Genomic DNA, 17,392 nt, shown 5'->3' with positions numbered 1-17,392 from the left:
CTTTCTCCCTTTCTTTTCTCTCTCTCTGTCTCTTTCTCTCTCTCATGATGCTCTCACCCTTCGCTTTCTTTTCTCTCTCCCGTTCTATCACTTGCTTTTATCGTTACGATACCTTTTGTCTCTTCCCCCCCATCTCTCTAAACCTACCACCGTCCCTCTCCGTCTCCATCGCAGGCGCTGACCACAGATCTGGCCAGGCGGGAGCAGCAGCAGCTGCGTATGCTGGACCAGTTGAGAGACATCCAGGTGTGATGTGAAACACTGCATCCACAAAACAAAACACACCCCAACAAAGCCCTGCTCTGTGTTTTAACTGTGCGCAAGTCAGTCATTCAGATCATGAAGTTTAAAGATGATTAGAAAATCGGGCCGGATACGGTGTTTGAATCCCCGTCGGAAGGTTCTGGGTTGAAATCACAAGGTCTGCAGGCTACCCTGTAGGCGCCCTTGAGCAAGTCGCTTCGGAAGCAAACTTTTGCTAAAAGAACGTGATCGTTTGATATTTGGTTTGTTGTTTCTTTAATGTCACTCTTTGAACAAGGCAGTTGAGTCTGAAAAACATCAACCTAGTGAATCCGTAATGTGAGAAAAGCAGATTTTCACCACATAAGAACAAAGACAAAACCACCGCATCATCCTTTTTGGTGCCATCACCCTTTTCTCCTCTCTTTTCTCCTCCTCCTCCTCCACCTCCAACCTGGGCCTCTTCCCACAGAGCCGGGGCAAGGTGGAGCAGCGGGAGGCGCAGGCGCTCCTCCAGGAGAGCACCCGGAGCAGGGAGGAGCTGAAGGAGCGCGCCCAGGACGCGGTGCGCCAGTGGAGGGCCAAGTGCCGGAGGCTGCAGAGGGAGCTGGAGGAGACCAAGGCCGGTGCCCTGCTGCACGCCAGCCAGGTCACACAGGTGGGTTCAGAGGGAGAGAGGGATTCACCTGCTACGTCAATCACCATCACCATCATGCATCTCAATGGAGCTTGGGTTCCTGGACATTAAGCATGTTCGGTACTAGGAGGAGTGCAATGTAAATCCAATGCTTTAAGATTGTTATTATTATGTGCCATGGCCAAGGTTTTACACACCATGGCACCTTCCCATTTCACAAGATTATAATTGTTTGATGGCTGCCATGATTATTGTTGACTAAGTATCTGGAAGACTAATTTAAGGTTTTATAGATTTTTTATGTCTCAGAGTTTATCACTTTTTACAATTTGAATGCTTTATCTGAAATCATTACTTCTGTGGTAGGTTATTATGTTAATTGATTATGAGTCAGTTCTGGAGTGGTTTGATGGAGCTGGTTGCTTAATCGGCATGCCTTTAACTGACTTATTACCTACTGAATTACTGAATAATTATAATTATTAATGTTCTGCAGCAGGACAACGACATCAGCAATCTATAGACGTGATCAACTGAGCCAGCTAGATTCCCCCAGAACACCTTCTATCGATCCCTATCAATTATATAACTACATGCAGCTATCAATTCCTTGTATGGGCAGAGGTAAGCATAGCCATTCTCTGCCGTTCTCTTTTCATGTCAATCCATTCAAAGTGGTCTCTCTCTTTTTTTCGATCTTGCATTGAAAACCTTGAGTTACGAGCGAGTCCTATTTAGTGCCAAAGCCCACCTTGCTGAATAATTAATGGCTGATGATTAAAAGTCACCTTTCCTTCGTTCAGATTTTCCGTTCCCTTTTGAAGCAGCGCACAGAGTCACCTCTAAACACTTCAGCACTGCTCCATCCCTGGGCCTCTGACTGACAGACTGACAGACAGACGGGCGAGACAGACGCGGGCACACGCAAGGAGCGAATTAATTACAAAATCATTTCTGCCAACCTCTAATGAATTAGGAGGGAGAATTAAGTGCTCAATTAAATGATTAGGTAGCGCACGGCTGCAACGTCTTTGCAGATTCCAGTCAAAGCCGCCTGCGTTGGAACCAATCTGTGGTGCGCAGACCTGGCTCGTCGTTGCTTATCAGGGAGGCCTTGCGTGCGTGCGTGTGTGTGTGTGTGTGTGTGTGTGTGTGTGTGTGTGTGTGTGTGTGTGTGTGTGTGTGTGTGTGTGTGTGTGTGTGTGTGTGTGTGTGTGTGTGTGTGTGTGTGTGTGTGTGTGCGCGCAAGTGCGCTATCAGTGTGTGATGCTGGTACAGCATGTGTTCCTCTCTCCCTCTGTTTCTACCTCGCTCTGTCACTCTTCCTCCTTTCATTACGGTTTCTTTCAACCCACTCCCCCATCTCTACCTCTGGTAGCCCGTTCTTTTCATGTCATCTTCCCTCACTTCCTTTTGTCTTCTTTGTCTCGTCTTTCATGTCTCTGAGCGTAAAATGTCCCTCTCTCACAGTCTCATTGGCGCTCTCTTTCTCTCTGTATGTCTCTTCCTCTGTCTTTCTCTGACCCTATCTTTCACTCTGACTTTCACACTATGACTTTCTCTTGTTGCCTCTCTGCCCCTCCCTCTCCCCCTCCCTCTCCCTCTCCCTCTTTCAGTCTGGTCCCATGTTAATCAATGAGCACTTCCCCCCCGCAGGCGTAGGAGAAGGGCAATGTGGAGTGGAGCACGTCTTCTCTGCGCCATGGGGTCTATTTATTCCGCCTCCGCCGGGCATTTGTTCCATGTTCCCTCTGTATCCAGCCAATCAATATAAATGGACTACATGGCTGAGTCTGTGTGGGACTGAACATGCCTGTGAAGACAAAAGACTTCAGATTCCGTGGTGTGTTCTTTACTCAAGCTCTGGTCTGGACCCTCCCTCTGCTTCGGTCTCTCCCCCTGCTCCACCCTCCAGGCCACCAAGGAGAAGGAGGGCTCCCAGGCCCAGCTGAAGGTGCTGACGGTGCAGACGGAGGCGGTGCGCCGGGAGCTGACGGAGGTCCTGGGGCGGCTGGCCCAACGCGAGGAGGAGCTCCACCGCCGCGACGTGGAGCTCTCAGAGGCCCACCAGCGGCACGTCTCCCTGGAGCAGGAGAACCGAGAGGTAAGGGTGGGGACGGGACGGGAGCAGTCATGTACCATGGATCGTAAGACATGACTTTGAACATAGACCTGGAGAGAACATTATAGGGTCCTCTCTTTTCCCTGTCAGAAGGTTGAAACAATATTTATTTAGTATGTACTATGAGAACAGTTTTGACCACCGGTACCATTATCGATCACTAATAACTTCACTGGACTCAAAGTGTGATGTTGTTGACGTGATATAACGACGACCATCCTGACCTTCCACCACCTCCTCCTCCTCCCCCCACACAGGTGAGGGAGTCGTCGGCGGCCCTGCAGGAGGAGTCGCGGCGCCACACCTCCCTCCAGGCCCGCCTCCGCGAGGAGAACCAGCAGCGGGAGGAGCAGGCGGACGCCCAGGCCCGGCGCTCCCAGCGGGACCAGGAGGCCCACGCCTCCCTCCAGGCCTCCCTGAAGGAGGAGGCGGCCTCTGCCCGCGCCCAGCTCGCCCAGCTCGCCCAGAGGCTGACCGCCGAGGAGCGCTCGGGCCGGGAGCTCCAAGCCAGGCTGGGCGCGGCCCAGGAGGAGGCGGCCTCGCTGGGCGGGCAGCTGCAGCTGGAGAGGGAGGTGCACCGGAAGGAGCTGGAGAGCCTGCGGGCCGTGGCGGACGGCGGCGGCGGCGGGCGGTCCAGGAAGGAGCGGGAGGCGCAGGAGGCACTGAGGCTCTGCGCGGGGGAGCGGGACGAGCTGCAGGCACGCCTCACGGAGGTCAAGGTGAGAGCGTCCCCCCCCCCCCCCCCCCTACCCGACGAGACCCCCCCTCCCGCACCTCCAAAAACCGCCGTTTATGGAAAACGGGAAAAACACTTCCAACCTCGAGGCGTCGGAACGTAATAGATCCGTTTGACTCATGATTTATGTATGTCTTTCCGAGGGAGAAAAAAACTAAACGTTTGCTCTAATTTGATCTAAAGTCTTCCAGTGGGGGAGGGGAGGTTAGGAGTGGAGGCGTTCAAGGTTAGGAGTCAACCTCGGAACCAGCGGCGTCTGGTTCTACCGCGGATCAGCGCGCTCCGTGCGGGTCCAAACGCCGTCGTCAACCATCTGGCGCTGCGTCTCGCCCCAGCGAAGCACACCGAGAGGGAGAAGCCGACTCATTTCGGTGTCATTTAGCTGATCATCTCACCGTCGTGGAGGCGCGGGGTGCGGGGGCGGGCGGTGGGGTGGTGGGTGGGTTCGCGGGCGGGGTGGGGGGCTGACGCTGGGCCGCTAATGGGGTGTACGGCGCCTGGTGGCTCCTCCACAACTCCAGGCGTGAATATTTTAATCGGCTTCAGAGAGAGAGAGAGAGAGAGAGAGAGAGAGAGAGAGAGAGAGAGAGAGAGAGAGAGAGAGAGAGAGAGAGAGAGAGAGAGAGAGAGAGAGAGAGAGAGAGAGAGAGAGAGAGAGAGAGAGAGAGAGAGAGAGAGAGAGAGAGAGAGAGAGAGAGAGAGAGAGATGGAATTACCCCCCCCCCCCCGCCTCCTCCACCTCCTACTCCACACGATATCTCCACCGAGCCCCTCACACCCCCAGTGGGCACATTGTTTCTTAAGGGGCATGGTCCCGCCTGATACGGGTGATCTTTGCCCATTAGCGCTGCTGCATGGCATTAATATGTGACATAGCTCATTGTAACGGCGTCGTTTCACAGTGCGGTTGAGGACAAGGGCGTTCGGCCGCAAGATGTTTTTTCCCGCGTGGTTGGGGCCCGAGGTGGGGCTACAGATGGGCCTGCGACAGAACACCCCCCCCACCACCACCACCACCACCACCACCCTCACTCCAATCTCCAGTATCCATACGACACAAACGCAGAACCTCCACCACGATGTGATGTGTTTAACTGTCGGGGAAGAGGGGCATTTGCCTAAAATATTCTTGTTTTTCCCTCGTCCTTGTCCTCTCTCACTCGTTTATTCTCTCCTTCACTCCATCTTTCTGCATGCCGTCTATTTTCTCTCTCTCTCACTTTTAATCCCTCCTTCCATTCCATTCACTTCTTCTTTCCCCAGGGCCTGATTTAACATTATTCAATGTCTTTCTCTCTCTCTCCCTCCCTCACTCACCATCCCTCTCTGCACTTCTGCTGTTTTCACATGCCGTCACTCTCCAGTCGTTCTCTCTCTTCTCTCTCCTGTCTCCCCTCGTCATCGCCGTTTTCCATCTCTACCTCTCCAACCGCCGCACAGATTTACATGATACAAATTCCCTTCCATGCTACAAAAGGGGTCCCGTCTGGTTTCATAAACCGCGTCTACCCCCACCTCGGCGTTCAATCCGTTCAAACTTAATCCTGCCCTTTATCCCGGCTCAGACCCCTCCAATACTCTGGCTCTTCTTGACGTTTCCAAATAAACAAATTCTCTCTCCTGGCTCTGAGAACGACACGCCGTGCTGTTTCCCCCCCCCCCGTTAGCGTGTGTGCTGGAAACTGTCATCCCGCGATCTGTGAATTGTTAATTGGGCCTGCTGGATCCTGTGTTTATTGGCAAGGCCACAAACGCGTGCTGCCGAGCACGGTCTGACTCTCTCTCTCTCTCTCTCTCTCTCTCTCTCTCTCTCTCTCTCTCGGGGTCGGAGTGCCAGGCTGGGGAGGTCAGGGACACGGATTATCATCATTTGGCGGGGTGGGGGGGGGGCGGAGGTGCGCCCGCTGGCATGTGCGCGCTGCGCTTTAACCACTTCAACCTTCAGAGGAGCACCCCCCTCCAAGGTCGATGTTTAAGACGCCGCATCGAATACCGGCTACTACTGAGAAACAATACGATACGCTTTGAGTGCTCTCACAGACCCAAATTCAAGTTGATGCGTTCTCACAAGCAGTTGTCAAGTATTTTCTGAGGAAAGACAGAGAGCGTAACTTTCCCACCAAACTACATAAAGGATGGTCGGACTGTGAATGATGCACTTCACATTTAATAAACTGTGGTGTGTGTGTGTGTGTGTGTGTGTGTGTGTGTGTGTGTGTGTGTGTGTGTGTGTGTGTGTGTGTGTGTGTGTGTGTGTGTGTGTGTGTGTGTGTGTGTGTGTGTGTGTGTGGTTCCACCCACCCAGGTGGACGCCAGCTCGGAGAGGGAGCAGAGCCGTGCTCTGCGTCTCAAGCTGGACCGTATGAAGGAGGAGTGTGACAAGCTGGCCCAGGAGCTCAACGCCAGGGAGGAGGAGCACTCAGTGCTGCACAGGAAGTACCAGCAGCTCAAACAGGAAGTGGATAGCAGGGTATGTTGCTCGTTTTAAATTACGGCCGTGTCCCAATTCAGGGGCTGCATCCTTCGAAGGACGCATTTGAAGACCGCTTACGTCACAGCGGCACGTCAAGTGCTGTCCCATTTCGAAGGGTCCTTCAAATGCGGCTGAGATATGCAGCCTTCGTTTCCCGGATTTGAAGGACCCATCGGATGGATCCTTCACGGCCCAACGTATCCCAAGATTCATTGCGCGTTGGATTTTTTTTCAATGACATTAACGCTAGACATATAACTTTAAACTAATTAACGTTAAGCCAACATCCTCTCTTCCTCTTCACCCGGCGGTGAATCTTTTCCCACTCCTCCAATAAAAGATAAAACATAACAAATAAAATTATGATTTCTGGCTCCATATTTCTCCTCCGCTGTCCGGTTTGAACCGCATCTGTCAGGGTTGCTAGGAGACAGGAGCGGCGTGTGGTCACGCAAGGTAAAGGACGTTAACGGCTGGTTACGCAATCCGGAAATGCTCCGTAGGCTAGACCGTCCCATTCCACAACGCTCGTTCGGCCTTCGGTGTGACCTTCGCGGTCTACAAAGGATGCAGCCCCTGAATTGGGACACAGCCTACATGTCACTGCATTTATTAGCTTCATTAGACACTTTTGTCCAAATCCTTCGAGTACATCACATTTATGACATAGGCAAAGCAACAAGAATATAGAAACCAAAGATAGAGAATTATTTTATTTTTGCAAGAACAGAATAGTTTTCCACCTGTTTTGTGTGTCTTGTGTTTTTTTTTTTTGTCGTTTTCCAGGAGATTCTGCAGTCTGAGAACAGCATGGTGCGATAAAGCACCCCTGGCTTCATTGTATTTCACTTTAAATTGAGTTCTGGGTTAATCAGACTCTGTTCACGAGCCCATCCTATAGAAAACCCTATTTATTAAAAGACCTAATAAACCAAGTCTCACTAACGAGGACACTACTTTCCAACAAGGAGCCAGATTGCAATAGGTGGCCTCATCTCCTCTCTCCTTTTACCCTCTCCTCCTTTCTCCTCTGCCCTCCTCTCCTCTTTCCACTCTCCTCTTCTCTCCTTTCCTCTGTCCCCTTACCCTCTCGTCCTTTCTACTTTTCCCTCCTCTCCTCTCTCCTTTCCTCTTTCCTCTTACTCATTCCTCATACTCTGCCCTTACGCTCCTCTTTGCTCTCTCCTCCTGTCTCCTCCTCTCTCTCTGCCCTTCTCCCTCTACTCCTACTCATTTTTCTTTCATCCCAATCAAGTTTTTATCAAAGCCCATTCCCTCCATGATGCAATCTTTAGGATATGTATTGGACCCCCATGGGGCTCACCATACTGATAAGAAGCTGGGGTTGGGGTTTTGTGGCGTCCAGATCTGATCCACATGTTGCTTTCAAAGGCAGCGAACGGGAGGGTGGATGGTGGGGATGGCTTATAACGTAACGTGCTTTATTATCCCAGAGCTTACAGCACTAACGATCTGCATCCCCCCCCCCCTCCCTGATCCGATGGGCGGATGGGTCTGCCTGGGTCGGCCTCCCTCTGCCTCCCTCTGCTATGAAGACCCCAGTTAGCGAAAAAAGCAGGATCCACTAGCTTAACCACACATGTTGTGTTTGTTGTTGCTGTGTGTGAAGGAAAAGCTAAAGTGTGTGTGTGTGTGTGTGTGTTGGACACTGGGGTGTGTGTGTGTGCTTGTGTGTGTTGGCAGCATGTCTGCTGTGTAGCGCCCGAAATGTATTTACAGAGGTGTGGATGAAAAAACAAAGTGGTGCGTTTGTCAGTGGGCACGTCGGGGTAGCACAGAAAATCTATTTACAGTGTGTGAAGGAAAACGCTGTGTGTGTGTGTGTGTGTGTGTGTGTGTGTGTGTGTGTGTGTGTGTGTGTGTGTGTGTGTGTGTGTGTGTGTGTGTGTGTGTGTGTGTGTGTGTGTGTGTGTGTGTGTGTGTGTGTGTCGGCGGCTTTGTCTCTCTTGTGTATGTGCGCCAACGCATGTCTGTGTAGCATCGAAAAATGTGTTTACCGTGTGTGAAGGAACGCTCAATGCTGTGTGTGTGTGCGTGTGCGCGTGCGTGCGTGCATGCGTGCGTGCGTGCGAGACGGCCTTGTGTCGGGGTCTGTCGATGAAGGGTGTAACGTAACATGGACCTCCGCCACCCCCTCCACTAGGCCAGGTCAGGGGAGGAGCGGAGGCGGGGCTCAGAGGCGGAGCTTGCTTCGCTCGGACAGAAGGTGTCTCGCCTGGAGGCGGAGCAGGAGGCGGTCCTATCCTCCGCGGGGGAGGAGCTAGACAAGGCGTGCAGGAGCCTGGCCAGGAACGCCGAAGACAAGCTGCAGGTGACGAGCACACCACTCAACAGTTTTCCTGTTTTGGGTCGTTTTTGTTTCTTGTTCTTCATTCTTCTTTTCTTTTCATTCTTTATTTCTGCCCTTAATTTTTCCTCGTCTTGTCTTTCATTCTTAATTAGTGTGGTTGCAAAGCAAGCCACACACTATTGTTGTCATGTGTATGTATTTAATTTTTCTTCTTTTATTTCTCTCGGGTAATTATCTACGCCTACAGTTTTTGAGAATCCTTAATGCGAATGAGTGATGGCAGAATTATGCACATTATGCACATTATTCAATCAATCAAATGTCTGCTTCAGAGAACCCCAGGAATCTTTTACTTGTTGGGCACATCAAGTAAAAGGACATCCTCCTTAGGTTATGTTAGAAGCTTTGTAATCATAGTAAAAAAAATACGTCACAGGGTAATTTTCAGACAAATTTCAGACAGAGACATGTATCTTTAATTTTAGTTCAACTTTATTTTACATTTTTATTCGTTAGTTCAATTTTTTTAAACTAACAACGTATTTGAGCTTGAAAGAGCTAGAGTCTGTGTGTCTTTAACCAAATCGTTCTCACTAACTAATCCCTCACCTTATGTCCACGTAACATTCGTTTCCAGTTCCTGTTAAGGAACGCCAGATTCCTCCCATGTTTGCTATACCTATACCCAGTTGTGCTTTAATCCACCAACGGTATGCAACAGCATGACGCACAGCCTCTTGAAACTTTCAATGGAGCACATGCTATACACGCACTAACAGAGCACACGTTTGTGTACTAATCAACCCAAGCATGCTGTTGGGAAGGTCATACCGACTTGAAGCTTGCATTAAGTTCAGAACTGGCATTGATGTGGATTTGTTTCCGATATTCAATTATATTCATTTATTTATCTATTTATGTATGTATTGCATTATTTATTTGTGCATTTTATTTATTTATTGTGTATGCAGTAAGTGAAAAGGGCATTTGTTTACTCAAATAGCACTCAAAAATACATTTTCAATGGCTTAGTGCGATTGCCTTGAGAAGACGCCTACGCAGCCATAGAAATCATCCAAACTAAACAAAACACATTTCGTTGGATTCGTTTTTCACACGTCAGCCTTCTCCTTCAGACGATGAGTGAGTTCCTATTCCAGTAAAACCTAATGCAAATATAATGATAATATAATCAAGTGCTTCATATTGTGACTATATATTTTCAGGAGCCTATATTTAAAGTTACGTATCTTGTCTCTAACCCTCCTCGTGGCCAAATAATAACTCCACAAACCTACCTAGCAGCAAGAGTTTGGGTTTTCCCCCCAGTTCCCACAAGGCTTAATGAAGCTAGCTAGGTTCTATCTGCTCATATAGATTTGCTCCCATTTGTCCCTCACCCTTCTCCCTTCCTCCCTCAAACTAGCCGATAGCGATCGGCCTAATGAGGGGAGTCGATACGTGTTAAAGGGTGTGTTGCATTTCACTTACTTAGAGGGACCTGCCTACTTTGAGAGGGCCGCAGCCCGGAGTTGTACTCACACCTGGGTGTGACGGCGGATAAGTGTACCGTCGAGGTTGGGTTGAAGACTACCGGGACTGCGCTTGTTCCACTTTGGTGTTTTAGAGGGGAGCGCACTTAAAAGGCAAAGCATTGCGGGATGGATCCCGACTACCTCTCCCGAGGATCAATCGGCCGTCTGTCGCCGCCATCTTCCAATGTTCCTCGGAGACTAAGGAAAGAAAAGAGAGAAAAGAGAACTGACACGTCGCGGTGCCCATAACAAACGCCGCTGCGTGGCGCCTTGAAATGTGGCGCCGCCGCCGTCGCCGGTCTCCGCTGGAAAGCCGCCAGGTCGCGGTTTGAACTACATCCTCCTTTTACCTTTTTTTTATACGTTGATGTTCAAACGCCGACCCGGCCAGGTTGACGTTTTAAACGTTAGCAACCAGCCTGAAAGCGCCACGTAGAGGCTCCGGGAAGAGCGGCGTCTTTTCACAAAGAACTGAGAAACAAACACAGAGGTAGTAGGTGAAGAGACAGGGAGAAGGGGGGGGGGGGGGGGAGGGGGCTGCTGCTATGGCAATGGTTCGGGGGTGAGGAGGAGGAGGAGGAGGAGGAGGAGGAAGGCGGTCGGGTAGATCTACTTCCGCTCGGCTGGGACTCGATGATTGACAGGTGCGGGAGAACCTGTGCATTGACGTATGTAGGTGCTGCTCCGTGTTGTTTGTGGAGACGGAGAGGAAAGGCGGGAGACCACCCCCCCCCCCCCCCCCCCCCATGTGTTGCATCCTCCACTGCTGTCACTGTCGAGACACACACACACACCCCCACACACACGCACGCACGCACTAGTGTTGCTTGTAACCGTCGTAGGTGCGCGTATTTGTGGGGTGTACGTTTGCAGATATATATTGGGTATACAGAGTTTTAAGTGTGGGAGTGTGTGGGTGTCATTATTATGGGCTGTCAAAATGTCACTGTGCTACTAATTTGACATCCTTGCCTGCCACTGATGGATTTCAGTCCCTCAGCTGTTTACACACACACACACACACACACACACACACACACACACACACACACACACAGTCTTTGAAACAAAATGAAATCCCTCATGTTTTGTCCAACGTCAACACAACATGATGCACACCAACGTAAACAGCAGTCTCCTCTCTGTTCCTTTACATCAGGCCATCTCCCAGATACCCGGACTGGTGAAGGATCCTCATCGCTGGCTCGCTGAAACCAAGGTATTCCCCCCCCACACACCTCCCCACACCCCACACCCCTCACCGCCCCCCCCCCCCCCAGGTGCAACCAAGAAAATCCTTGAAACGGCACCTTTTCTAATCGCGTCACAATTAGCAATTACAACGAACAACAGCATTTGATTAATATCTGGATCATCTTAAACCAGATAAATATGATGAACAATAGAAAAACATGGCCGGATGATCACTAATTAGCTAGCGGTGTCGTCCCCGTTCCCACGCGCGTGTTACATAACCAAACGTAGATAAATGAGCCGCTCGTTGGAGACGTTCCTGTATGATATGCTAATGATATGCTAATGCACATACGATGCCAAGCGGTCTGCCAGTGAGAGAATGATGTATCACCGGCTCACTGTAATCTGAAAACATCTGCTGTTTCTAAACCAAGGAAAAAGTAGATTGGAAACTTGCTGCTGGACTCTACTGCTGTAACTCCCCCCCCCCCCCCCCCCCCCACAATTTATTATTTCAATTAAATTAAAACGGAACTTGAAACGGAATCTCATCGACACAGATTGGCTTTCTTGAATTCTGCCAAAAATTAGCAAAATCGTCTGGTGCGGCCAACATTTTGGAAGCGTTAAATGCCAAATGATACTCGTCCTCTTTCTGCGATATTTATCACATCCTGATTCGTGTATTGCAATATGTTACACCCTGTGTTGACACTGTGTCGTGTGTCGTGTTGTGCCCAAGTCCCAGTCAGAGCATGCCATCGGAGGCTCCGTTACAAACCGAAGCCTTCATTTAAATAACATTATCAGAGAGAGGGAGCCGATGCAGATGCTTGCGTCTCACACCCCGGACACACTGCGGGGCGTGCACTGAATACAATGCAGAAGTCCTGCAGCTTTCAAACACTTTGGTTCCTGGACCCCTACAGATAATTGCCATTTTGTAATGCCCTTTGACTATTATTAATCCACAGCAGTTATATCCGTCGGAAGCCGTCTCTATAAGTCCATGCACCAGAGTTAAAAGGTTAAATGTTTGTATTTTTCTCTCTTCCTCGAGAATGTTTCATGAAGTACTTAATATATAATGTATAGTCAAGCACATGATTATGTACATTATGACTACAACGGCTACACATACAGAAGAACAAAGCAATTAAGTAGTTGCATTTATGGTTGGGTGAAGTTGCTGTCCACTGTTGACTCAAACATGTAAATTGTGTTTTCTGTTGGGGTGATATAAGTCAAAGCAATTAGCCACTCTCGCTCCCCCTCCTTTCCTGCTTGTTTTGCACAAATTGCTTGTTTTGCACAAATTGTGTATTGCCTAACAGTTTCTTGGACAAAGGCTGGAAAGCTTTTTATTTTTGTATCCAATGAGAATTCTTGTAACAGATCACCGTCTCCCCATTGGTGACTGCTCAGCAATCTCCTGGTCTTCTATCCCCATAGAATTTTCTTCTTTATATTGAAATCTGAGCTCTCTGTAGGGCATGGCTTGACAACAGTCAACTGTTTCGAGTCATCCCTTAAAATAGTTTCCTCGAGTGATGGTAGCTAACTCAAAAAAGTAAAGTAAGCGATGATTTCTTTTGACAGAAAACAATTTTTTGCATCGTTTGCCTACTGGAGTTTGAAGCTAGGTCTCTGTGGACAGATGATTGACACCTTATGGGAAATGTTGTTTCATTTGAGTGAACAAAGAAGTGCATGCTTTATTTTTATCCTGGATGAAAAACACATGTTGGAGGGAGGGACAATGAATCTTATCTCATACATTTATATTTCACTTGTGCTATCCCTTTGATATGGGGCCATTAATCAGTAACAGCAAATATCTAATTAAAGTCAAATCCTTTGGGGTTTAGAATTGCGGGGTGTCGATTGGGCCAACCCTGATGCCTAGTTTTTAAAAGCGCGGTGGCTATCCTTTTCCCCGATATATAATGATTTGTTTTCATCTGCGCTATTAATCATTTGTTACAAGTGGGGTGCCCTGTTTTCAAAAAGCTCTTATCTAATTCCAAGAGAAAAGTAAGCATCGGATTAATCATGCTTATTTTTTATAGTCGAGGAACAGTTTTTTTACGCATTGCGAGCACTGCGTTAATGGGCTGCGTGTTGATAAAGCTTTGTCTGTTCATTTATTTTTTTCTCATGCCGACGTACTTGAAAATCAGGACAATGGAAGCACGGCTGGGCTCTCTTCATCAATCGAACATAGACAAATGCAAACTTCCTTGAGCTTTCTTCAACCGAATGTGTGTGCCTTGTTATACTGTTTCCGGTTTACGTTTCTTCATTACCCTATTTGAGTTATTCCCCGATGTTAAACGTACACACCTGACAAAAAATAAATAAAAAAAACAGTGTCCCGGCGTGGTTAGATCTTAAAAGTCTCAATCTTACCGATGAGTGGAACTGATAATAAAACTCAATGCGCCCTCTAGTGTTCAGCAGAAGAAGAACAGCACCATGTCAAAGCAGTTAGTGAAAAAAGTTGCTTGACGTTGACAAAACGTTCCCATTACTTTTTCCAAAAACTTAAATTAAATGGGACTTAACGCGGAATCTCATCCACACACATTGGCTTTCTTTAATTCTGCCAAAGTATTAACTAAATATTCTGGCGTGCCCATGGAATATTGACAAACATTTAAGAGTGCCTCTCCTCTGATGCTAGTGGCAGTATTACATTTAATTCAAATAACTTTATTTTTCTGTTCGGAGCTTCCTTTGCTTGGTCCAAGCTGCATTAAGATATGAGACTGCATACCGTAAGGTACAGGAGCACAAACAAATGCATGGTGAAAGCGGTCTAAAGTGTTTGATTAATTGCGTTTCATTGTCTGAAAGTTTGTGCTACTTAATGGATTAATGAACCTTAATGAATCCATCTAAGTCCTCCTCCTCCTCCTCTATCTCCTCCTCCTCCTTATCTCCTCCTCCTCTTCTCCTCCTATCTCCTCTTTTCTCCTCCTCTATCTCATCCTCCTCCTTATCGCCTCCTCCTCTTCTCCTCCTCCACCTCCTCTATCTCCTCCACAACCTCCATCTCCTCCTCCTCCTCCTCTATCTACTCCACCACCTCTATCTCCTCCACCTCCTTATCTCCTCCTCCTCCATCTCTTCCACCTTCTTTTTTCTCCCCCTCCATCTCCTCCACCTCCTCTTTCCTCCTCTTATCTCCTCCTCCTCCATCTCCCCCAGAGCAAACTCCGCTGGCTGTGCGAGGAGGTGCAGGAGCGGGAGGGACGGGAGCGCCGGCTGAGGAGGCAGCAGCAGCAGGCGAAGGAGCAGCTGAAGGAGGCGCGGCGGAGCCGGGACGAGGAGCAGGAGTCCCTGCTGCAGCGGCTCCACCAGCAGGAGAAGCTGCTGCACTCGCTGGGCACGGAGAAGAAAGGTAGCGGCCCGCAGCACGCTGCCTCACCTCTCACTGACTGGCTTACAGTACACGCACGCACGCACACACATGCATCTACTTAAACCGGTACGCACGCACACACACACACGCACGCACGCACACGCGCATATGCATCTACTTAAGGCGGTACACACACACACACACACACACACACACACACACACACACACACACACACACACACACACACACACGTACATCTACTTAAGCAGGTACACTCGCACACACACGTGTACATCTACTTAAGCAGGTACACATGTACGTCTACTTAAGCAGGTACACGCGCACACACACGTAAATATATTTCCAAGGAATATAGTACGGATCCGGATTTACAAACTCACTAATCTGGTATACATACATGGATATACACAGAAGTACATTCACTCCCTCACTCACACACACACACACACAGACACACACACATAGACATTCTATACAGATATACAAATTCATATACACAGACACACGGGTACAAACACATGCCGGTGTGTAACACAGATTCTAGCCGAGCTTCCTCGTCATGGCAACTTTTAAAGTTTGAAAGCAAATGGGCACAAAAAAAAGGAAAAGGCTTCAAAGTCACCCGACGTAAAAAGGTTCTTTGACAGCATTTTGCAGAGAAACCTACTCCCACGGCTCCTCTCGCTTCTGACAAAAAAAAAGGTGCATTTCAGAGCCAGGTTTTTTTCCCGTTATTATTACTAGCTCCGCTGCGGCTCGTACCAGCGGTTGTTGTAGCGAGACGGTGGCGATGGAGGTTTGGGGCAATCAAACATGTTGACGTCATGGTGCGTGTGCCGTGTCTGCTTTAAGGTCGCCACAGATGCATATCCAGTTCTCTCTCTCTCTCTCTATCTCTATCTCTATCTCTATCTCTCTCTCTCTCTCTCTCTCTCTCTCTCTCTCTCTCTCTCTCTCTACACTATAATATGGTGTTTCTGTTATCTATGCACTGGGGTGCATGTGTGCCACTGTGTATGATTGTTTGTGTGAGTTTGTGTATTCGTCTTTTACGTGCATGCGCCAGTGTTGAGCGTTCCCGCTGTTAAATAGTTCCCATCCCAGCTCACCTCCTCACCTCTCAACGCATTTGCAGCTCTCTGCTCTCCAGTGCGCCGGAACAGCGTGTTATTCCAGCGGGTTCGCCTCAACAATCAAAGAAAATCGCCCTAATTTGGGCCTCCATTAAGGGGGAGGGAGCGGCAGAGGTGAGAGGAGGCAGGGCTTACCGAGGGCTTAAAGAGGGGGGCGGGGAGAGAGGGGAATCAAGCCGGGTGGAGGGGGTGAGGGGGGGAGGGAGAAAGGGGAGGGAGGGAGTGAGTGAGAGAGAGCAAGAGGGAGAGAGCGAGGGGCGTAGAGGTGGATTGGAGAAGGAGAGAGAAAGGTGGAGGACATGATTGTTAGTCGTGCTCTTCAGTGTTGTGTGGCATGGGTGGGCGGTGGAGTGGTTGTGTTGTTAAGATTAAGTTATTTTCTGTTTTGTTGGCCCTTAAACACACGAGAGAGCTTTCAAAACCCGTCTGCTAATTGACTGCATCCCCTCGTCTACTGCGGGAAGAAAGGGAGACGTCCCTAATTATTTTGTTCTCGGAGATTAATCTTTTTTTTTAAGATCTTTTTCCCAAAGCCCTAAAAAATAAGAACCTGATCCAACCCAGTCTTTCTTTCCATTTTTCTTTTTCAAACCGTTGGGTGAGGTCCAAAGTTTCTGCGGTAGTTTTCTGTCCACCGTCTGACAGGGATGACGAGCGCATCGCCTAGGTTACCGCGGCCCGGCCGTCATCCGTCAGCCCACCCGACAGACTTGAAATCATTCGCACCCTCAGCATGCAGTGTTAGTGTTAGATGGAGAGAAAGTGCACAAGCATGGCCCCTCGCTCGACCTGAGCACTCCGGAGGAGTTCAAATAAAATGCTACCTCACTATTTGCTCTTAACATTCACTATTCTATGGAGAGTTTTACATTTTTATTGAGGTGCATGTTGTTAAATGAGCAAGCAGGGCTTAAGACGCAATGGGCTTCAAACGGACACCCTGCAGCTATGAGCTCAATCGCTCTAACCAGTGGACTGATCTCCTCCTACTACTACTACTGCTACTGTACACTCCCAACTCCAGACTCCAGTTCCACCACTTACCGGTCCGGGGACTACACTCTGTAGATCGGCCAGGAGGTGACTCAGCGTTCCAGAGTAGAAAAATAAAGCAATGGCGGACAATTTTGCAGCAGTGCCTGTTCCCTCCCCGCCGTGCTCGATTAAACCCGACGAGCTGAAAGGCTAAAAGCAAACGTTTAGCGGCCGGAGAACCAATCTCTCCAACCTCCACCTTGGTCGTTACTGGGAGAAATCTCAGGCATTCCTCAGAGGCAGTTCTTACATTCCGAGAAGCTCCTTGGTTACAGTGGTCAGGGCATGCTGTGTGTGTGTGTGTGTGTGTGTGTGTGTGTGTGTGTGTGTGTGTGTGCGTGTGCGCACGCATGATGGAGTGCACGTGGGGGCGGAGATTCAGCCATCCTCGGGTGATTGAATATCGAACTTGAGGACGAGGCGAGAGACGGAAAGTGAGAAAAATTGAGCGGCAATCACGGCAGTCTGCTGGGCTCCAGGAACATTTGGACAGCCCCACGGTGGACCGTTGGACACAAAATTGATATGAAAGTGCCACGTTCATGCTTTGGAATACCCGGTGGTTAATTCAACACAAACACA

The 17,392-nt window shown here is 49.2% G+C and overlaps 1 protein-coding gene across 2 annotated transcripts in view; it reads left to right on the top strand.

The window, feature by feature from the left end:
- The window catches only part of cep128 (centrosomal protein 128), a 38,586-nt gene that overhangs the window by 10,557 nt on the left and 10,637 nt on the right, over positions 1-17,392 (top strand). For both annotated transcript variants that reach the window (XM_084483650.1, XM_084483651.1), the window contains exons 13-20: positions 175-246; positions 716-901; positions 2,796-2,984; positions 3,260-3,721; positions 6,044-6,208; positions 8,376-8,543; positions 11,217-11,276; positions 14,465-14,657. In XM_084483650.1, coding sequence (XP_084339776.1) covers positions 175-246; positions 716-901; positions 2,796-2,984; positions 3,260-3,721; positions 6,044-6,208; positions 8,376-8,543; positions 11,217-11,276; positions 14,465-14,657 — 1,495 coding nt within the window. The remainder of the gene's footprint in view (positions 1-174; positions 247-715; positions 902-2,795; positions 2,985-3,259; positions 3,722-6,043; positions 6,209-8,375; positions 8,544-11,216; positions 11,277-14,464; positions 14,658-17,392) is intronic.

The sequence above is a fragment of the Micromesistius poutassou genome (genome assembly GCF_964030765.1).
Source record: "Micromesistius poutassou genome assembly, chromosome: 19".
NCBI classification, from domain to species: Eukaryota; Metazoa; Chordata; class Actinopteri; order Gadiformes; family Gadidae; genus Micromesistius; species Micromesistius poutassou.
The sequence above is the reverse complement of the archived record's forward strand: the minus strand, read 5'-3'. Positions and strand labels throughout refer to the sequence as shown.